This window comes from Drechmeria coniospora, chromosome 01 (assembly GCF_001625195.1).
Source record: "Drechmeria coniospora strain ARSEF 6962 chromosome 01, whole genome shotgun sequence".
NCBI lineage: Eukaryota > Fungi > Ascomycota > Sordariomycetes > Hypocreales > Ophiocordycipitaceae > Drechmeria > Drechmeria coniospora.
This window is the reverse complement of record NC_054389.1, coordinates 11,098,181-11,120,401: the sequence shown is the minus strand read 5'-3', so window position 1 is coordinate 11,120,401 and position 22,221 is coordinate 11,098,181. Positions and strand designations below refer to the sequence as shown.

General features: G+C 57.0%; 4 protein-coding genes across 4 annotated transcripts; 1 reads left to right on the top strand and 3 right to left on the bottom strand.

Annotated features, from left to right (window-relative positions):
• Positions 1–457: 457 nt before the first annotated feature.
• On the bottom strand, positions 458–4,455 carry DCS_02955 (uncharacterized protein; the record flags this gene model as incomplete). Its single annotated transcript, XM_040800280.1, has 2 exons — positions 458–1,481; positions 1,547–4,455. The coding sequence occupies 2 exons, from the start codon at positions 4,453–4,455 to the stop codon at positions 458–460; spliced, it is 3,933 nt and encodes a 1,310-aa protein (XP_040661163.1).
• Positions 4,456–5,589: 1,134 nt separating this feature from the next.
• DCS_02954 (myo-inositol-phosphate synthase) lies at positions 5,590–7,307 on the bottom strand (the record flags this gene model as incomplete). The annotated part of the gene is made up of 2 exons (XM_040800279.1): positions 5,590–5,887; positions 5,986–7,307. The coding sequence occupies 2 exons, from the start codon at positions 7,305–7,307 to the stop codon at positions 5,590–5,592; spliced, it is 1,620 nt and encodes a 539-aa protein (XP_040661162.1).
• Positions 7,308–9,746: 2,439 nt separating this feature from the next.
• Positions 9,747–12,194, bottom strand: DCS_02953 (uncharacterized protein; the record flags this gene model as incomplete). The annotated part of the gene is made up of 8 exons (XM_040800278.1): positions 9,747–9,794; positions 9,855–9,976; positions 10,066–10,204; positions 10,264–10,630; positions 10,705–11,067; positions 11,142–11,250; positions 11,345–11,766; positions 11,839–12,194. The coding sequence occupies 8 exons, from the start codon at positions 12,192–12,194 to the stop codon at positions 9,747–9,749; spliced, it is 1,926 nt and encodes a 641-aa protein (XP_040661161.1).
• A 7,708-nt stretch (positions 12,195–19,902) lies between these two features.
• Positions 19,903–21,942, top strand: DCS_02952 (uncharacterized protein; the record flags this gene model as incomplete). Its single annotated transcript, XM_040800277.1, has 3 exons — positions 19,903–20,017; positions 20,073–20,180; positions 20,255–21,942. 3 exons carry the CDS (start codon positions 19,903–19,905, stop codon positions 21,940–21,942), a joined length of 1,911 nt encoding a protein of 636 aa, XP_040661160.1.
• Between the last annotated feature and the right edge of the window lie 279 nt (positions 21,943–22,221).

Here is a 22,221-nt window from a genome sequence, read left to right as displayed (position 1 = left end):
CCGAGCTGGCCGTGGCCGCCTTCGGATAACGACGTTTACGACGGATGCGAGCTTGAGTTCGAAATGAATACCGTCGGCAGTGGCCAATGCCCTGGGGAGTTGTGTGGCACTTTACGAATATCCCCTCATTGAGCAATGTCAAGAGGTACCTAGGTATTCCATCTTCGCGCCCATTAAAATCCATGGCGCTGTATTCGCGGATCAAGCAGAGTCTGAGCGTGTAGTGCAGGTATGGGGCCCACGGCATGCCCATCCTTGTGAGGTGATTCTATTCATCCATTGAAGAAGTATGCCATTCCTTGATGATGATCTTCAAAGTAGTGTAAGCATGCCGAAACGCCAAACCTGCCGTCCTCGCACCACGTAGTGTGCACACCCCATGCCAAACGCCGTCCGAACCATGATGATAACCGGTGCGGTGGAGAATCATGCTTTCGCGGCTGTCCGCGGCTGCTGCTCACTCGAAAGACCCCCTGCCCAGCAGCCCCCCGACCATGCCGACCCTCTTCACTGCCCCCTTGACCTTCTTCTGCTCTCTCCTTCGCTCGCTCTCCTTCATCATCGCCCGCTGCTCCGTCTCGCGGTGGAAACCGCCGATGCCGCTCTTCTTCCCAGCGCCCTTCTTGATCTTGGCCTCGTCGCCGAAGCCGCCAGCCGTGGTAGTTCCTGCCGTCGACGGGCTGTTGCTGCCGCTGCTGTTGCCGGACCCGGACATGAGCGACGAGTTGGTCGTCGCCCGTCGAAGCAGCGCGGGGACCTTGAACGACGAGCTGCTTGCGCTGGCGGCAAAAGCGAGGCGCGACCCTGACGCCGACGAGGCCGACGAGCCGTTGCGCTTGAGCCTTATGCGGTCCACCACAGCCTCGGAGGACTTGGCCCTTGCTGTCGTGTTTTCCTTGTCGCTGCGGAGAGCCTCACCCTCGCTCTCGCTGTCGGATCCAGCCTGTGTTGCCGGAACGATGGACCCCTCGCGCTCTTCGAGGAGGTTGGAGAGCGTCTCGCGCACCTCGCCAATATTCGACGGCTTCCTCCCATCCTTGGTGCGTCGCATGTGCGCCGCGGGTCTGCTGTTCGCTCCGGAAGCGGCGAGAGCCCGGTGCTCGGTAGGCTGGCTGTCAGGAATCGTCGTCGTCACCCGTGACGGCTGCGACGAAGTATCATCCTGCGACTGTGGCTGATCCACGTTTCCGTCCACGACGTGGAGCATGTCCATGTCGTCGTCGCTGCCGTGGTCCTCGATGGTGCGGAGGAAGGCCTGGTTGCCCGGGTTTTCGGCCATCTTCTTGACGCGCTCATCGGAGAATAGGGCCTTTTGCATCTTGGCAAACTGCCGACGCTTCATTCTCCTGCGCGCCTCGCCGCCGTCGTCCGAGTCGGAGAGGTCGTAGTCTGCGCCGCGCTTGCGACGCAGCATACCCGTTGTAATGTCCTTGAATAGCTTTTCCACCTCCTTTTCATCGCTGGCTCGCGCCCGGTCACTTCTAATTGTTAGCATCGCTTCGCTCTTTCAACCTAATGTGGTATCATAGGGGAGAAGGGAGCTTACGCATAAAAGGCTGCCAGCTTGCCTTCATCAACGTCGTTGCCGGCTTCGTCGTCGATGATTTCTTGCACCGACCCCTCCGACTCATTGTCACTGTCCTCGCCATCGGCACCGCCAAGACCGGCGTACTCGTCTTCGGATTCGTCGGCCTGTTCCTCCACCATTTCCTTGGCTTTGGTCTTTTTCCGATCAAAGTTGTCGACGAGCCGCTTTCCTTTCCCCTTCCTTGCGTGCTCCGCCATGACGCCGAAGGCGTTATCCGCAGCCTTGTCGGCAACAGCAGAGGTGGTTTCCTCGACCTCTAGCATCGCCATCTTTTGACGGAGTCGTCCCCGGCGAACAAGCGGCGATTCGTGAGTTGCGTCGCCGTTCTGATCAGCGGCTACAGTTTCAACCGTAGAAATCGGAGGTTCGACAAATCTGTCCCTGATGGGAGTATGCGTCGCCAGTCCACCGTCTTGGGAAAGGTCCATCATCTCGGTTGTTTGTGTATTGGCGTCGCCAGGAGTCATGCCATCAACGCCGCACCTTTGAGACGGTGACGGCACTGAGCGGCTCTCTTGCGCTTGTGTCGCGCCTTGGGTCATATCCCATTGCGAATTCATGATAACGTCTTCCCCACCTTCGTTCGCGGTAGCCGAGAAGTTGGAGTCGGGGAAATGGTCAAAGTCGGGCATCATGGACTGAGTCGGTGCCAAGAAGGAGCCAGGTTGACTGTCATCCATAGTTCCGGCAAATATTTGCGTCAGGCCGAGACCTGCGGCACCTTGAACAGGTAGCCCAGGAATAAATGTCTTCCTGGCTGAGCGAAGAACCGAGGTGGGAACGGCCGGTGAGACCGTTTTGGGTGCTCCAGGGGTCGTGTGGGAAACCGTTCTCGGGGGTCGCGGCGTTGCCTCAACCTCCGCTTCGTCGTCGGAGAGGATGGCAGTGTGGTTGCGAGGCCGTCTTTGTTTGAGAGCAGGGAGCTCACCGTCATCATCGCCGCCAGAATCCTCCTTGCTGTCGTGGTTGGTTTGCGGCTCGGCCTCGGAGCATACCGAATCGGCGTCCTCGTCAAAAAGCACTTTAACATCATCCACCGTTGCCTCTTCCTCGTCCTCGGCCTCATCCTCGCTTTCGTCGGAACCAGAGAGTTCAATGGCAGACTCCTCAACATCCGCTTCGTTGGTCGAGTCCTGGTACTCTTCATCCTCTTCGCTGTCGTCCCAAGCTAGAGGGTCTACCTCGCCCTTGGCCTGCCCGTCCTTCTTGGCGTCGGCCCGCTCTTGTTGCATGATTTGCTCAGCCTCCTTTCTGGCCTTGGCAACGAGGTCTTCTACTTCTTGCTCCTGGCGTTCGCGCTCGTCGGCAGTCGGGACAATGATTCCTTGAGCCTTGAGCAAATCAAGCCGGTTCTCGCGCTCAAGCTTAGCCTGCTGTCTGGCCTTCAGATAGAGCTGGGCTTGAAGCTCGCCTGAAGTCATGGTTGCGTGGTCATCACCGCGACGGCTGCTTTTCCCTGGCGATTTGACTTGGGCCAGAGCTCGAAGGGCTTTCAAAGAGCGCGATTCTCTGTCCACGTTGGCCGGAATGCGGTCGAAGACGGCGTTGGTCCTTTCTTTGGTAGTCCGAGTAACCAGAAGGTCTTCGTCAGAGCTGACAGTGGTAACCTTGTTGTTCGCATTCACCATGCATAATTGAACGCGAACGCGCCGCTGGGGTTTCGTGGCAGGCTTGTCAAGGTCGATGGATGGAGCCGTGTCCTTGCTCTTGCCCTTCACTTTGTCCGAAGGCTGTGACGAGTTCACGACATCATCTGGGCAGGGAAGCCCCTCGTCAGAGTTATGCTCTTTGGCATCGGTGGCATGCTCAGCTGGCGAATGCCTCGTAGCTTTCGCGGCGGGCGGGGAGCTTGGCGGCGTTTCGACATCCTTCATGTCCACGTCGGAAACTGGTGAGGATGGCCGGCTGGAACTGTGCTTCTTGGGTTCCGGTGCGATGCTGGCAGGCCGAAAGTTGAACTTTGCAAATAGGCTGGCCTTGGTGATCTTCTTCCTCGTTCGCGCCTCGTGGGTGAGCTGCATGTTTCTCGCCATACGCTGCGTCTCCCGATTAATATCTTCCATGGCCTTCTTGCTGGCCTTTCGTGACGGTCGATCCCCTTGCGTCAGCTTGCGTCCGGCTTCGTCGTCGGTGATGCCAGAGTCGTCCGATTCCAGCTGTTCGAGTTCTGAGGCAAGGTTCTCCTGTCGCGCTCGTTTCTCGGCTTTCAGGGCTTCATCGGCTGCTTCACGCGCCAGACGTTCTTGTTTCTTGCGTTCGACAAGGGCCCTGAAGCGATCGGACTTGAGGGCTGGCAGTTCAGCGTCGGAGTCGGATCCCTGCTCGATGCTCGTTTCCGGACAAGGCCGCACTGGAGACGAAACGAAGAGTCCGGGACTCGGAGAGCGAGTGGCAGACCTCTCCGTGACGCCTGGTGTGGACTGCCGAGTGGCCCGTCGCTTCAAACGTCTAGGAGCGACGGGTAGTTCGTCGTCGTCATCGTCAATGTCTGCCGCCTCACCACCGCTTGCCTCGGGTTCGGCCTCCGCTTGCTCACGTTCCCGAAATTCTTCGACACGCCTTGCCGCTTTCTCGGCCGCAGGCTCCATGGAATTGGAATCTTTGGCTGCCGAGTTCCTTCGCATTCGGGACGCGAGCTTCCCTCTAGGCCGAAGGGTGACGTCGGATTCCTCCGAATCATCCTGGGCATGTGCTTTTGGTGTGCATCGGCGAGAGCTGCTTCCCTCCCTTCGAGCCAACGATACCAGCCCGTCCTCGTCATCACTGCTTCCCACCGTCGCGAGCAGGGCTTTGATCTTGGATCGGGGGGTCAATCGCTCGGGAGATGGGCCTCGCGAGGCGGGGGAGGGCGATGGCGACGAAGCCATTCTCGTCAGCGATCAACGGCGTAGATGGCCTAAATGAAATGTCGATTTTAACATGAAAGACTAAAAATGATGGCAGATGACATGCTCAAGGCTTGCACTGGGCAAGGTATGAGGATGGTATGTCTGCGGAAGGCAAGTTGGTAAAGTGAGTGGGGAGCTTGACGCGCCGACGCGACTCGATGTGGCGCGAGGCACCGCCACTCTCGCTAATTGATACTTGCGCATCTGCAGGGAAGTACTTGCTCCGTACTGTACGGAAAAAGTACTTACTTATTACTTACTGTACTTACACTACGGAGCACGTGAGGACAGTGCCTGGTAATACTTACTAGGTATTACCTGGTACTCCGTACGGAGTACGTTAATTGCAAGCACTCCGTAACTAATACTGCACCAGGTACAGAGTATTACAGAGTAATTACTGCTCACTATTACTGCTCACTGTACGGAGTACGGAGTAAGCACTTACATCTGTGTAAAAGTAAGTGGTGAGAACCCCTACTTGCACTCTTACGTTTACCTGTAAATGTACTCCGTACTTACAACTACACTGCATGATATGTTTTACTTGTGCTAATGAAAACAGGTATTGTGTACTCCGTAAGTAGTGCCGAGTACGGAGTACTTGCAAATACTTCCAACTTTACTCACCGTTCAGCCACCGCTGCCATCCATCCATCTCCCACTCTCCACGACACATTGCGCACAACTCGCACAGGTTGGCCATTGCAGAGTCAAGATTGTGCTCCTGGTGTCGTCATGAATGAAAGCATAAAACAGTGACGGGCTAGCACGGGCAGAACCACGTGTGCGGCCTGCACTCGGCCACTCTACTACGAGGCACATCGTCACACGCTCACCAGCGCCTCGCCCAAAACCTCGACAGCATGTACACCTACGCGCCTAGGTCCGGGCACAAACAGGCACGTTGCATACATGTAAACGACATGTTGGAGAAACGGGCATGTTTGGTTCAGCCACTCTATCCTCGTCAAGTCCGAGTGCAGGTGCCGTTTCTGCCTATTTTATTTCTTGTTTTCTTGCCGTTGGGCGGTGGCGGTAAGGACCGGACGGAGATCTCCTCCCATCAACGAAGAATGCAACGTGCTCGACGACTCAAACGAGGCGAGGCGTCTAGAAAAGCTTGTGCTCGAGCGTCATGTCCGACTCGGGCTCGAGGCCGACGCAGGCGCGGAAGATGTTGGTCAGCGCGGCGCGTTGCTTGGCAAGCGAGTTGACGACGGGGGTGCCCGGGGGGGTCATGGGAGCCTTGAGCATGTAGCTGAGGACGCTCAGGACGCTGTGGAAGTTCTTGTAGCCGCCCTCGGCGCCGGAAGACTTCCACTGGATACGAGTCATCATCTCGGCAAGGATGACGAGGTCGATGATGAGAGGAGAGGCCAGCAGGGAGTCCTCGCAGATGTTGAAGAGGCTAGCTTGGTCAGTCGGGGTATCGCGTGGGGGAGGGGGCGGAGGGGATAGGGTGGGAGAGGGAGGCGACGACAGAAAGGGCAAGGGATCGCGACGTACGAGATGGTCTGGTGGCCGCCGAGGAAGATCTCGGCGTAGTACTCGTCCAGCGCGCGCTTGTTGTCGGCGACGGCGGGCATGTACTTGATGACGACGCAGTGGTCCGGGTGCTCGCCCTTCTTGTAGAGCACCGTGTTCGCCTCGACCATGTCGTCGACGACGTTGGACTTGGAGATCTCCTTGGAGCGGAACTGCTTCTGCGAGCTCAGGTTCTTCCCGTCGTTATTGCCGAGGTGATTGTAGCTCGCAATCGACGTCAGCTTGATGCCGGCGTTGATGAGGAAGTCGACGAGGGCCGACTTCATCTTGGTCTGGCCCGACTTGAAGTCGTCGCCGCCGATGAAGGAGTCGTGCCTTTCGGCGAGCTCGAGGGCGCCGGGAACGAACGTGTTCTGGGGGGAGCCGTTGATGAAGGGCGTCTTCTCGAGGATGCAGGCGACGGCGAAGACGGTCGAGGGCGAGACCTCGTCGTGACCTCGGTCAATCGACGCGAGCAAGTTGTCGGCCGTGTCGTTGACGCCGGGAACGATGTCGGCGTATCGCTCCGTGTTGGCGGTCCACATGACGATGACCTTGTCGAGATCGTTGCCGGCCTTGAAGTCGCGAATGTCCTGGCGGAGCTTCTCGACGTGGGCCGTCGAGGCTCGGCTGCCCTCGAGCAGGTTGTCGGCCCGGTCCTCCTGGTTGGCGGCGATGAAGTCGGGGTAGTAGATGGACGGCAGGGGTACCATCTCGGCCATCTCCTTCCTCACCTGGGCCTTGAGGGTAGGCTCGAGGACCTGAGCGCGGTCCATGGCCTTGGCCAGGTTCATGCTGCTAATGTCCCAGCCGCCGATGACGAGATGGTCGGGGTGGACCATGGGCAGGACGTTGTGGAAGGGGATGTTGACCTCCTTGCTGGTCTTGGCGTCGGTTCCGAGCTTCATGGTGGAGCCCATGACGACGGAGCCGTAGTAGTTGGCCTCGCGAGGGCCCTCCTTGGTGTCCCAGACGAGGCGGCGGCGGTTGGCGAGGATGCCGGCGGTGACGGTGGTGCCGTTGTTGCCGCCCCAGCCGACGAGCATCATGCCGAGCTTGGGCACCTTGCGGTCGACCTTGAAGTCGTAGAGGACCTCCTTGGGGGTGGCGACATGGTTGCCGTCGACGTCGGTCTCGACACTGGTGGTGCGGTAGGTGTACTTGGACTTGATCTCGTCGTCGGTGTAGCTGACGTTGGGGGAGCGGACGACAAAGGTGGCGGCCTTGGCGTTGGCCTGGTCGTGCCCGTTGGCTTGCGTCGGCCCGTTCGAGGAGCCCGTGCTGACTTGCGCGTGAGGAGCCATGGTTGACTTGGCGGAGACGCGCGGTCAAAGTGCTGGGTAGGGAGCTGCTGCTTGTTCTTGCTGTCGACCTTTACTGGGTTTCGGTCGAGTCCGATGCTCCTCCGGAATCGGCTGAGCAACGGGCTCCTGCGAACGGGTGGTGCACACTGGCGGCAAGGTCAGCATTTCTGGCTAGGCTGGGCCAGCAGAGGGTCGGAGGGCCAAGGGAGGGGGCGGGGGGGGGGGTAATTACGAGTTGAGAAGATTGGAAAACGTCTTGACGACTGAGTGACCGAGGATCAAATGCCTCGATCTACCAGGTTAATTGTCTTGTTGGAGAGGGGTCGGTTTGCGTTGACCGAGAGATCAATGGGTAAGCAAATATGCCAGAGAATACTGGGCTACTAATTTCGGGGGGATTGACGCGATGTTCAGTTCGAAAGGAGTCTTGTTGTGTTCTTGTTGTTTGGAAGAAATGGTCTATGGTTGTTTGGAGGGTGAAGAAATGGACGGGGAGTTGGGAGGGAGGGGATGGAGGGGCAGGCAGCTGACTCCGAGGTCCCACCCCACTCGTGCTGCCAACGACAACGACAGGCGGTGACCAAAAGGGGCAGGCCACCTTGCCATACTAGTGGCAAGGGCGCGGCTAATGGAGGTTCAAGTATGGACGGCACGTTATTTAGGTACTAGTACGTAACACGAGTGCTGCATTACAGTACTTGTATGGCTGCACCGAGCACAGACTACATGTACCAGTACTTGCTCGCACAGTCCTACTTCTACTTACTGCAAGTACATGCAAGTACAGTAAACGACGCATTGTACAAGTACTGTAGGTACATGTAAAAGGTAGTAGTGCGCCACTTGAAACTGCACCTACGCTCGTTCGTGTGCATACTTGTGAGTGTAGTGAGTGTATTTACCTATCACGGTCGCGATCGTGCCATCTATCCAGGCTATCCGTCTTCTTACAAGTGCTGTCAGCAAGTGCTAATTAATTACAGGACTTGGCTGCGTAAACCCGAAAGCACTGCTGTTCATATACAGTGCGGTGCGGTTTGAACTGTCTTGCAAGTACAGTACTGCTTGTATAAGTACGTTAAGTACATGCAAGAACTGTATTTGCTGTACATGAAGTGTACTACTGGTTGCACGGTATTATGATAAGTACAGTACATAATAAATGTTTACTTACGCCGTACAAAGTACGTTTTCATATTTTGCCCCTTTCACTACGCGTACCGACTAGGTACTGTACAGACAGACCACTATAAGTAAGTACCTAGTAGGTACAATGCGAACCAGTACAGTACAGCAGGTCACGTACGCGAACTTGTAAGTACTGTACAATACAAGTACAGTAAGTACATGCTGGCATAGTACAATGGGGTGGCAAAAATGTCGATTCAACTTGTACGAGCAGCATCACCAAAGCTGAATCGTCACTTTTGTCGAGTCACTGTATCTGTATCTGTACTTCTGCCGTCTAAGTAGTAATTCCAGAAGTACTCTAGTACAAGGCAGGTGTACTTTCAAGTAAATAGTTATAATATTACAGCGAGTATAATCTAGCCGATACCTCGGTAAATTACTTAAGGGGCTTCAATCCACTTGATGACTCGCGCCACTATAATACAGTAGGTATTCCGTATGCTGTAGGTATTAACATGAGTACAGAATACCGTTCCCCTTCCCGTGCAAGTACTCTGGACATGCATGTACTTGATACCAACAGGATATTACTACATGTACGCGCAAGTACGTAAGCAATACAGCGACGGAGAACCGTGACCACCAACTGTACCAGCGGGTAAGTACTCAAACGACTTACAAGCACGGAGTACGGAGTATTAATATGTAAGTAATTACATGTACTTATTACTCCGTACGCCGTACTGCTATCGCGTTATTTTGCGCGTAATGTACAAATAGTACTTGCTAAATTAATATTTGTAGGTACGGAGTATCTGCGCGGTAATTAATACGGAGTACACCCAAGTAATTGTCGCAAGTACAACGTACTTGTACTTGCGGAGGACGGAGCAAGGACGTCAACCCTGCAAGTACGTGAATATTAATTAAACTCGGCATTTTGCGGCACTCGCTCGTACTGTAGTGTTGGTGTAGGTGTTTTGTACATGCAGATGCAAGTACGTGCTCTGCCATCAAAATTCTCAAGTGCATGTAATGTACTCTGATCTGTATGGACATGGACTAATACATGGTCACGCATGTACTTACAGTTGCCTCCTGCCAGGGAGGGTGGAAACATCCATACCAGGATGAAGCCAGGCAACTTGGGACACCTTTCCGGTTCCCTCGATTCTAGCAGGACCGTTCGGGACTTGCGCTGATATCCTCCGATGCAACCTTTCGACGGAAAAGGTTGAACAAACATCGTGCCAATCCCCCCAAAATTGGTGGCCCAGTAGATGAATACATGTATGTATAAAGGATCTGTTATTCACCACCGGGAGCAAGCAAAGCGGCCTCCGGACCGAGCTCGAGCTGTCAAAACTGCTCAAAACCTTGCAGGATAGACTCCTCTTCCTTCTTTGAACAACCGACCTCACGAGCAGCCTCTAGCCTTGCTGTTCTCGCCATATCCAATCGTTTCAGACCACTGCGATTAAGCGCCTTGATGCTTTCGTAGATCCCTTTGGCGGGGTATGCGATGAGGCCAACCATGGCTGTTCACCGGGTTAGCCCATGTTTTTGCTGATCGTCTCCATCGTGGCACCATGCCATGCACAAGGAAGAGGGAGAGATGGCAGCTCACCAGCACCTGGCTTGGCGATGAGGCCAACGGAACCCTTTCCGACACCTTTGATGAAGCCCAAGGAGCCCTCCTTTTTCGCTCCATCCATTGGCTTCGTCACGAATTCCGTCAGGCCACGGTACATGCCAAACCCAAAGGACTAGATGAGCATTCGTTAGAACCGCATGATGTGGTGAAGTAGGGCAGGGGGGGATATACCTTGCCCGCAACGACTCCGCCACTCTTCCAGTCAGTCACTTTTCCATGGTCCTCGACGGTATCACCATACAGCTTCGGCGTGGCCCGCAACCCTTCGGCCAAGGCAAGCGGCATGTCGACCAACGCCCCTTTCACGACGGAACCGCTCGCCTGGCCGAGACCCTTACCGGCCGCTGCAGCTGAAGCGAGGCTCGCCGTTTTTTTGTCTTTCCCGCTCGAGAGGGCACTCCGATACTTTTTGTATGGATCGACGAAAGTGCCGCCGAGGGCGACGGTGAAGTTGGACACGGTGCCGAAAAGCGAAGCGGCTCCTGCCGTGAGGGGGTCCCAGTGATTGATGTCAATATGATAAGGAACCGCTCGCAGCCTAAAAGAGTCCCAACGTCAGTCAGCCCTCGCGACGCCCGCAGCACGCTTGCAAGTGGCCTCCGGTCATCTTACGGTTGCACATCGGATGGCTTGACCAGTTTCCGTTGGAGTAAAATGGCCAGCGCTGTGTCCGAGAGCTTGAGTTGGCGTGTCCCGCGCGCTTGTGGCAAGGAGTAGGACCAGCGAGCCGGATGATTGTGACTCAGGTCGCAGGTGATGTTCGCAGCGGGTAGCCGAGCGTGGAAGGATTCGACGGCCGACTTGACGCCGTGCTCTAAACGTATCAGCTCGGACATTGCTTGCGTCGACTTCTGCACCTCGGGCTCGAGGCAGAAGCGCAATGCGGAGGCCAAATTATCAGCGTCCAGGTCCTGATGCCGGATAGGAACCGGTCCGATGCCCTTGGAGGCGATGATGCTACCCCAAAACGGCTGGCTAGGTACGTCGCATTCGTGTGAGCGACTGCGTCCGGGGTTGACAGATGGTGGGGGAAGCTGGCATCAACTCACTCGCCGAAGAAGGGGACGATGAAAGTAGGTCGAGCGTTGAGCAGGCCGCAGGCCGTCGTCCCGGCACCCCCATGGTGCACGACGGCGGCAACGCGCTTGAAGAGCCACTCTGCGACCAGCATCAGCGGCCGACTGAACAGGACGGGGCCGAGGGCCTAGGAACGAGAGGCTACGGGTACGAGACTGGGGGAAGGAGTGCATACCATGCGGACAGTCCCCTAGATAAAACACGTCCTTGGTGTTGGGCGAGTCACCGCCCAGATTGCTCCAACCGCGCGAGATGACGGCTCTCACGCCGGCTCTTTCGCAGCCCTGCAAAATGGTGCGCGTCATTTCTTGCGCGTTTTCAAGAACTATGCTGCCAAATCCAATGTAGACCGGCATGGGCCCCGACTCGAGGAAGTCGGCGAGCTCGCGGGGCGGCTCATATTCCGGCTCGTCTCGCATGAAGAAGCCGCAGACGTCGATGTAGGAAGGCCAGTCTTGTGGCTTGGGAACCAGGGTCGGAGACCAGCAATAGGTCCACGGAACCTTGAGCGTGTCGAGGAGACCTGGTCCAACGCAGGCGGGGACCTTTTCCAGATTCAGGTCATTCGATCGCCAGTTGTTGATGATGTCTCCCAATCTGCATGGCAGGTGAGCGTTGGCCCAGCGAGAGAAAGGGCAAGGCTAGGATGGAAGCGGCGGGGAGACGAACCCCTGCCAAGTCATGAAATCAACAACGCCGTAGCTCATGTAGTAGGCCGTGCCGGGCTCTATGTTGTCCGTCTTGAGGGTTGCCAGAGGATGAGGAAAGGCACGGGTACTTGTCCAGGGCATGGTGAACATCATGTGCAGGGGAACGGCCAGCGCCTCGGCGCAATGGACGTGGGCGAAGCTCGGGGGGTTGGCGATGATGGCGTCGGCCACGAACGCCTGGCCAGACAATTCATCCGGCTCGACACAGGAGAGCCAGAAGCCGTGCAGCATGTCCTTGATCATCTTGCGCTTTTTGGAAATATCGCCGCCGCGAAGGCTTTCGAGTGACGGAATAAGGCCAGGGTTTTTTACCATGTACTTGTCGTCGAATCAATACGTTGTCGATCGGGACTGGGGGGGGGGGGGGGGGGGGCTTTCAACGGCGGGACTCACAGCCATCAAATCATCCGGGTTCCCCCCTACATCGAAGAACTCGAGGTTCGACGACCGAACAAAATCGGCAAAAACCCCGTGCGTGGCCAGTCGGACTCGATGGCCGTGCTTCTGCAGTTCATTTCCCAGGGCAATGAACGGCTGGACGTCACCTGCGTCCGTCAACAAACAATCGGCGGCACTCTCAAGGCCGCCCTCGAGACGGCATGGCGCGATGCTTACCACGACTGCCGACCACTTGAACGACGATGCTCATGGGCGGACACGGCTGACACGGCTGAGACGGAGTCGGCGCCGTCTCGGCGACGGGCCATGGTGGTAGAAGGCGGTCGAGCTCCTCGGGCGCAGTCGAGGAGAAGGTGACATCGATGCTTCCGTACCCTTGAGGCGACAGAGGCACATGTAAGTGAATATTCTCATCTACGGGCACGCAACACTGGCACGTTCGGAGGCCCTACTGTTGACGGCAAGCGAGCTTGCGAGGAGAGGACTCGACGAATGAAGCTCGTACGGAGGAGGTGCTTCGTCATCCCCTGGCAGCTCGCCACTTGATCTCGACATGAGGGCGACTGGGGCGTGCTGCGAGGGACAAGGAACGGTTGAACTCTCGACTTCTTCTCTCGCGATCGGCGTCGAGGGAAACGCCTGTGTCTCGCGTTTCCGTTGTGATGGATGCCGTATGCCGAAGACGGCAAATGGGAGATGGTTCGGAATAATCGGGTAAGATATGGGGAAACGAGGGTAGATGTCGACACTTGCGAGAGTAAGAGACGGGATCTAAATCTGCTCATGAATGCTCGTCATGTCTCGTCATGTTCAGGTGGCGGTGGCAGCAGGCCGACACGTCAAGGCTGAGTCATCGAGGATTACCAGATTCGGACTAGTTGAGGGCGACACGACCGGGCATGTAGTTGTATGCACATGGCACAATTGCCACTCGTCACTCGGGTAGGGGCCGTTCGATCATGGATGGCGCAGCAGCGCGGTGAGAGCAGTTATGGAGTTGCGGCAGGGCACAAGAACCTGGCCAACATGACGTGGAGCGATGTCGGGGAATCCACGTACGAGCTCGGCTGCGGCAAGGCGAGGACGAGTTACAAAGGGCGCGGGTGTGCAAGTACTTGCAGCACTGTAAGTTACTGTACTATATATAGGTATGTACGTGTACTTTGCTGTACGTCTGCAGTACGGGCAGGCACAGTATTAATACTGGACTATATGTAAGTAGGTACATGTAGTTGCACTTGCCGCAAGTACAGTGCGGGCAGCAGGTACTTACTGTACGAAGTACGGATACGTGTACAAAAAAAAAAAAAAAACCGCACACGTACGGGGTATTAAGGTTTATAGAACCAGTACTACTGTGCAGCGTGCACTACCACGAATGCGGACCAATCTCGCCGCTCACAGTGGTAGAAAGGGGATTTTCAGTATTATTAGTCGGTTGAACATGTTGCATGCGACTGGTCTGCTGCGCACTTTTCAGTGCTTGCTGTACAAGTGGGTGGGTGCGTATGGGTGTGTACTTGGGTATCTTTCATTCCGAGCTTCGTCATTACCTACTCGTATTCTGCACTGTGCACACACAAATGTATCCATGTTCATTGTCTGATTATTGCTCGTATTATTGGGTAGTTGCACGTACCTGCATAGCGGCAGCTACTCCGTAGAAGCTCGGCATTCGCAGTACGGACTCGTATCAATACGAATGATGCGTACAACTACAGTACATGCACGGCTTGCAAGTTGCTCCCCTGATGTTCTTGCAAATACAAAGTTTGGTACGGAGCACCCATAGTAGGTACTACCTACAGAGTACACCGACAGAATACTGCATATGCAATTAGGACTGGTACTCCGTACTAGGGAGGGCGATGCGGGGAGCTATTGCGAAAACTGCCTGCCAGTGCTATTACTGTGCAATACAAGTCCTCCGTACCCATGGCCAGTTGGGATGCGCAACTGCACTCGTCTCCAAGTGCCTAGGCAAGTACAGGTATTCTCCTGGTACATACACCTACCGTAGGTATTGCAAAGTCTCCGAAATACTTTACTTTTCTTCCGAACCGATCGCATACGTCATAGAGACCCACACTAACCAAGCCCCCACGACGAGGCGCAGCTGTACTTACTTACAGTACTCTGTGCAAGTAGACTGAAGTACGACCAACTAAACCTATTTATTACATGTTGATTGTGCGGAACAGGAAAGCAACCATGGCAAATAGAATCTGGCTACGAGTATGCTTACGCGTACCTGTTCCTGTTTGTGTGCCTACGTGTACCAAGAACGAATCTCGTCAGGGCGAAGCAGATTGCTTGGCTTCCCCAGCCCCTTGCTTCCTTTCCGAGCTTGCGTGGCATTGGCAGGAGGGCGACGTCTTGCGAGGAAGGATCCTTTGAGGTGGGGGGGAAGACGGACGGAGAAGGGCTTCTTTGCCGTTCAGAGCACACACGTCGTGATGGTATCGTGAGGTCGGAGAAACTACGGAACACTTTGTTCAGACGCGGTGCACGACAAGGCAGGCCGTTTGGCGGCGGTTCATTTCAGATACGGGGAGCAGAATGCAATAAAGTACTTGTTGTACCTTGCTACAAAAGGGGCACATATGCGATGGCCAAGCTCGAGCGTGCCGATACGAAATGGACCTGGACGGATCGCAGCATGGCCGTTGTCAGCTTGGGGAGGCGGGGAGGAAAGGATGATTTGTGTTCTCGTAAATCTCTAATTACCAGCACTCTCGAGCAGACGCAAGCACTCCATGTACAAGTACATTGTACTTGGGTCTAACAACTGGGCAGGTGGAGCTACGGTCCAAGTACTGTACTTGCAGTAAGTACAGCATCACGGCAGTGGGAAAATGGATAATGGTACAGAGTATTACGATTGCACGATTGCACCGAGGCACTTATTCGTGCAGGTACTGTACGTGCACACAGGGAAGGCCCATAGAGATGTTGGTGGATGGTAACCAAACGTTCACCTAGCGTGCCGATACTCGGCGACACTGGCATCGGCAACAATGGCATCCACGTCAGAGAAGGGGTTCACGTGATGGCAGGTTTTTCTTTCGTTTGCGTCCGTAATCCTTCTTTCGGAGCGGATTCCGCGCAGGCACAAGGTACAAGTGGGTTGAAAGAAGGCGCATGCATGCAATGGCATCAAACTGCCGGTAGGAAACACGTGCGCCGCAGGCCGTTTCATTGTGATGGCGAACCACGCCTAGGGACCTAGTCAATCTCAAACGGGTTGGCCCCCACCGATTCGGGTTCGATCCAACCGGCGATTGCCGGCATGAGGTTTGTGTTGGCGTATGCGGCACCTTTATGTACAGCAATTGCGTGCACGTAATGTACAGTGATTCTCAGCAATTAATTACCTTCCTACCTACCTAGTACACTTACCTAGGTACCTACTGCACCACCGCAGCGTAGCTCGAAAGTTCTACAAGCACCTTGGTATATGCTGCTAGGTACCTCGTATTACTACTAGGATACCTAGTGCACTTATGGAAGTAGTACGTACCTTGACTGGCACCGTACGGGTACGGAGAAATGCACGTGTACTTGTAGGTGTAGGTGTACTTGTACTTGTACAAGTATCAAAGTGTAGATTAGTACGCATAGCAGAACACTTGCATGTACAGAGTACAACTGCATGTACAGCACTCGCTCACTCCGCTCACACACCAGGCTACCATTGCCTGGGCCAACACAGGCAGCGAGCGGGTGGGGCTCCTTGTCTGAAACGAGGTCAACGCAAACCGAAATGCGAGGCGGTTGCGGCCTGCGTTTTGCCCGTCGCAGATACAATCGTTGAGGGAGAAGAGGAAGACTTTTTCGCCTCGCCGGACGGGAACAGGACACGCCGACGGCGAAACGCAGTCTTTTGCGAGCACGGTTTCGGGAAAACGAAACAGTACTCTTCTCCGCTGGAAGGCTGGCTCCCGCAAACTGCCCGGAGTTGGTCGTTTAGTGGCGAATGCCCTCGGTGGCCGTGGCCGCAGCGGTCGGTCGTGCATACTTGCCAGCAGTGGTGGCAGCATCATGCAGGGCAACAACCACGGCCAGGTACCCGCACCGCGTACCAGTGGGCACTCGGCTCAAGCAGTTGGCACGCCTGCATGAGATGCGGCTGTTTAGCCGTTTGGAGGTTCATGTTCGCAGGCAGCACATTCAGCGGCGAGGTGGTCCTTTTGGCGCTTCCGTATGCAGAGTCCCCATGATCCATCTGCCGCCCCAACCTGCACTCCGCACACGTTTGACCGATCCATCTCACCCTGCACCCATGTGCACGCATGGGGTGAAGACGACGAAAAGGTAGGCATGATGAATAAAGCGGTGAATGTTTGAGTCCTGCGACTTGGCGAGAAGACCTCGGCGCACGTGATGTGGGTAAAATCGCGATGATCCATTCGCCGCCGCCGCATTGTCGGCCAAGGTATGAGTGCGCATGTGGCTGTGAAGGAAGGTACCTGTTATGGCAAAACGGAGGAGCGCCGGTCCGCATCTGCGTCAGGAGTGTGGCGTCCGGAATCTACCCAGCAGTCTAAGCACGTAATGGAGGACGTAGGTGCCGTGCCCAGGACCTAGTTTTAGGTTGGTATTGATGGTATTTAGCACAGAGTACTGACAGTATTTACTACCGATGGAGGCGGTGCCTCTGCTCCATGCCCACAGACGCAAGGGATGACATCCACACTTGCCAACGTCCGTACTAACGTTGGCAGGCAGCCACTGCGGTAGCCCGAGCCGTTGTTTGGTGCGGTGCGCCTTGACAGCCGTCCGCACCTTTAACACTTCTCCCGCTCGGGCCCGCTTGCGACGAGAGCTGGAGGGGGCCATGGGGCGGTCATCGCTGGCGATATCAGACGCCCGAACGTGTAAATGGGCGCGTGCAGTAATACAGTGCACGGCGAGTACTTGCACACATGTACGGAGTATAAGCACCGGCATTCGGGAAAATGAGGTATCAATACTGGCGCTCGTATTCCGTACACCTACGTCCTCGTCCATATGTCGGGTACTCCGTACTGCACTTTACCGAGTACATGTGCAGCATATTTTCCGCCTTGGTACCTGAAGAGTACTAGTACCACCACAACGGCGAGATTTATTCACAGTGCACTACAGTAGGTATTACCTACTTTGCTTGCACATACATACAAGTGCTAGGTACGGAGTACTAATTACCAAGGTACTGGTAGCCCTTGCTCGTTTGTTGAAGTCGTTGCAGGTGCACCACACTACTACCGAGGAAGGTGTACCTAGTATTATTCTAGTGCCTTGTACGGAATGCGTGCAAGTATTGGCAGCGATTGTCCATTGATATGAAAGAACAGGCCAGCCGTGCTACTTTTAGGTACCTACGAGGCACTGGTACCAAGGCAAGCAAGGACGGAGTACTGTACGGTACCGACACGCTTTGCATTGCTGCGGCAAGGTTACAGCACTACTCCGTACGTCGTGCTTGCAAAATCCACCGAACACGAGTGGTTGCGCTCCAAGGCCACGTGTGCGAAGCCTTCGCATGTACTGTAGGTACGAGGTGCTCGTTCCCTGAAAGCAGCTAGAGTGAGTGCCTGATGCCGCTGCAAAATGCTGCCGCCATTGTCGGCACGCCATGGATGATCGAGTTGCTCGAAGCCGCCCTCGGGCACGGAACAACGACGGCCGAGCGATCGATCGACCCTGACCGGGCGCAAGGAACGTGCATTCACGCAGCCACGCACTGTTCTCCATCGCATCATGTCACGTCACATTCGATCGACGATGCCGGAACGGATCACAGACGGCAAGGAGCAAGCGCGGACCCAATCCTGTTCCCGTCATCGCCGTCCGGTAGGCCCTGGAGAGACCCTCGAGCGGCACCGTGGCCCAAGGGAGAGGCAAGCGAGCCGAGCCAGACGGCATCCATCGACTTCCTTTTGACCCCTGCTTCTTGGCGGCCCCCAAAATAAAGTCGGCATGCAGGACCCGGGCGCAAAAAAACAAGGGCCTAATTACTGGACGCCTATTGCATGAGCACAGCACTGCAAGTACATGCCGGTACGGGTACGAGTACGGAGCACTGTACGAGTAGTTGTGCATATACAGCAAGTACAGTACATGCACGGTCACGAGCGCTCGTGTTGCCAAGTACCCAACGCATCCTGAAATGTACCGTGGACGGACATGCGTGCTTGCTGCAAGCGTGTTGCGAAAGAGGAATTCGGTCGAGACTCTTTTTCAGATGGTTCACGTCTGCATCGCATAGCGACCAGCCGCCCTACCAATGTTATGGGACCTACCAAGAAGCCGTCGTTGCGTCGGCCGAGCGGCGAGGCACCAACCAGCACCCACGGTGCAGGCGCGGAGGGCCCTAGGTTCATGCGCTAGCATTTCGACTTGGTACCTACAGTACACGACCTGCAAGGTTACAGAGCAGTGCGATCCTGCTGTGGAATCGTGGCGTGGAACGTACAGCGGTGTAACCCGCTAACCCAGCAAGTAATCCTTGCGGCGGCATCGCCTGCTCGACCGTGGACTCGCACGGCACACGGATGAGAACATCGGCCGCACCACGGGCGGCATTCGAAGCAAAGGGAAACGAGCAGGTACGTTGACAGCAAACACGACCATCCATCCGTTCGGTTCGGGAAAGCCTCGTCCCCTAAGACGCGGAAACATGATGGCATACGGAGGAGGGAGCTAATTATCGTACAGACAGACAGACAGTACGGGTGCCCCCCCCGCCAATGGCCAGGCCAGGCCCATTCGTTCCATCTACAAGTGCGCTAAGTGAGACAAACGAACGAGGCGGGGCGGCGAAATCGGGCTTGGTGTCAGTCGCTCGCCTAGCCCAGCCAGCCGCCGCCCCCCCACCACCTTGGCCATCTCCTTTCCCCTCCGGGACGCCAGCGACAGACGGCGGACAGGGGAACCCTCGCCACTGGGCCGCCGCCCCACCCTCCACTCCACATTCGAGACAGATTCCGCAACGCACTAACAGCACCTCTACTTCGTACTTACAGGGCATCCAAGTACGGCGACCACACACTGTACTTCAAACGGCCCTCTCCCTCCCCCGTCTTCTTATACCACCACCACCATTGCACGAGAATGAGCGGAAGAGTATCGAGTAAAATGTTCCGAGTATGTGTACTCCTCTCCTGCTGACACTGGGCCTGCCATATCCTTGCCGCCGTTTCACACCCTGAAGAAAGCGCTGGCTGCGTCTGGCTGGTTAGCGATCGTTGATCTACCCACGATCCCCCACCGCCGCCCAGCGACAAGTTTTTTCCCATCAACAACATTTCCAACCATTGCGAGCACATCCAAGCAAGCCGCCCGCACGCTCATCTAACCTTGCTGCCTAGACATCCGCCGACGCCTACGGACGCCTCTCCGCAGACACGACGGCTCTTGCGTTTGCACCAAATCTTCTTGGACGACACGGCGACTGACTCCATCTGGCGGGAACCAGCCTCGCTCGACTCGTGAAGCGTTCGCCGACGGCATCAAGAGGGAAAAACAAACGGCACGATCCACCTCCCCCCCCCCCCCCCCCCCGATGTAAAGCGTCCACCTGCCCGTGCAGCATCGAGAAGCCCAGATCAGGCCTGGCCAAGGCTGGCCCATCGTACCGGCCATGGCTCTGCCGAGGGAGTCGACGTTCCTGCCGACCATCAAATGTTCGATATGCGGCCACCAAGTCGAGATTTCGAGGATGGGAGACCACCTCTGCGGAATGCCGACGGACGAGAGTACGTTTCATTGTCTCGTCCCGCACCGCCCTTCCTTGCTGACCGGCGCCGCCAGCATCGTCTCCGTCGGACGCCTACGCCAAGTTTGACATCCAATTCAGCGAAGCACCAAACGATCGATACCATCGCACGTCGCCTCTGGTAGGCACCGATGCCGCCTCGGGTGAGTCTCGCCCCCGTCCATGGTCCGCCATCGGCGACGCGGCACCGCTAACGTCGAGTTTTCCCCCGTCACAGACCGAACCTTTCTCCACGGCGGCCCGCCGACGGCACGGAAGCCATCGCTCGCCTCTCGCCCCGTATCGCCGATATCTGCCGACGGGAGCTACAGTCCGATCGCGCGGGACGACGATTACTTTGCTCCCTCGCCCATCCACTCGCCCAACCTCGGAGGCTACGGCGGCTTCGGGACCCAATTTCGGAAAGCGAGCGGCAGCCAGGGCGGCCAGGCTGCCGGTGGATACGTGAACCGCACAAATGCCACCACGTCCGACTTTGTCGACGGCAGCTACCGGCCGGAACCCGCACGAAATGCCTTCCCCGCACGCAAGGACTCGCTGGCGGCCCACGATGGGCCCTCCGGATGGGGCCATGCTCGAACCAAGTCCCGACCGGAGGCGAGCCCCTCCCGTCGCGCCGAGGCGACGCCGCCGCAGCCGCCGAGGAAGGATGGTTACGGAGGCTTCGGCCGACCGTCAAACGCGTCCGATCGGTACGAGCACAAGACGGCGGCCTCCCTCGGCACCTCGCCGCCCGGCTCGTCCCACGGGCCCGCGGCGCGCAACGACAGGTCGAGAAGCCCTGGGAGGAGACTCCTCCCCGACACGTCGAGGAGGCCTCCGCCCCCGACGAGCCTGCTGGCCAAGCACGTGCCCAAGAACTCGGGCACCGTCGATTTGGCGGCCGAGTTTGGCGTCGGAAACCCCTACCACACGCCTTCCAACTCGACATCGTCCGGGTACTCGGCCTCGAGCCAGCCGAGCCAGCCGAGCTCGCGGACGAGCCCGGCGCTGTCGGCGCAGTCGTACCGAACCAACGGCGGACGCGACGGCGACGAGCGATGGGCCGAGGTCTCGCGGCCGAACGTGCACCGGTCGGCCGAGGCGGCGCACGCACCCCGGCACGCGCCGCTGCCCTTTGCCGACGCGCGCGTCGACCCGGCCATCCAGCCCGGGCTGGACCAGAAGCTGCTGCCGTTGACGCCGAACAGCGCCTCGGCTCAGCGCGAGCACGAGTACACGCTGCCGCGGACGCGGTACGGCACCTCGCCGAACCGAGAGGCCGACTACATGCTCTCGAGGCGGCGGGACGAATCGGCCTCGCCGGCTCGGCACCAGAACCGCTCCCGGGACCAGACGAGAGCGCCGTCGAGGGGAGACTGCAAGGGCTGCGGGCAAGCCATTTACGGCAAGAGCGTCTCGTCTGCCGACGGCAGGCTGACGGGCAAGTACCACAAGGCTTGCTTCGTCTGCACCAGCTGCTCGGAGCCCTTTGCGTCGGCCGAGTTTTACGTCCTCGACGACCGCCCCTACTGCGAGCTGCACTACCACCGGATCAACGGCAGCCTGTGCGGAGGCTGCGGGCGGGGCATCGAGGGACAGTACCTCGAGGACGAGGAGAGGATCAAGTATCACGTCGGATGCTTCCAATGCCTCGACTGCGGCCGGTCCCTGTCCGACGGCTACTACGACGTCGACGGCAGGTCCTACTGCGAGCGAGACGCCAACCGCAGGGCGGCGCAGGCGTCGTCGGATGGCCGGTCGCCGAGCCCGCCGCGAGCCGACGACGGTTCGGCCCGGGCCAAGGGCGGCCAGCATCGGGGCATTCCCCCGCTGCCGTACGGCGGTCTTGCCGGTCCGGGCGGATCCGAAACGAGCAAGAAGCCGGCACTGAGCAAGCGCATGACGCGCTTCGGAAAGATGTGAGGCGAGGAACGACGTGCCTGCGCTGGAGCAAGGAGGACAAGAGCGCAGGGGGTGGCGGCGGGAGACGAATCGTGGCACAGCCTCGGTTGTCGCGGAGGAGCATCGACGTCATATGATCTTTTGAAGCGTCATCATCATCATTTTGGGAGGGGTTTCGACGAAGCCCGATCGGTCTTATACCCTAGCAAGCGAGCATTGCGTGCTCATGACGGTGCTGGTGTTGAAAAGCAGGAATCTTGGAGGCACTGGAACCAATAATAATACAATAATGTAATTCTT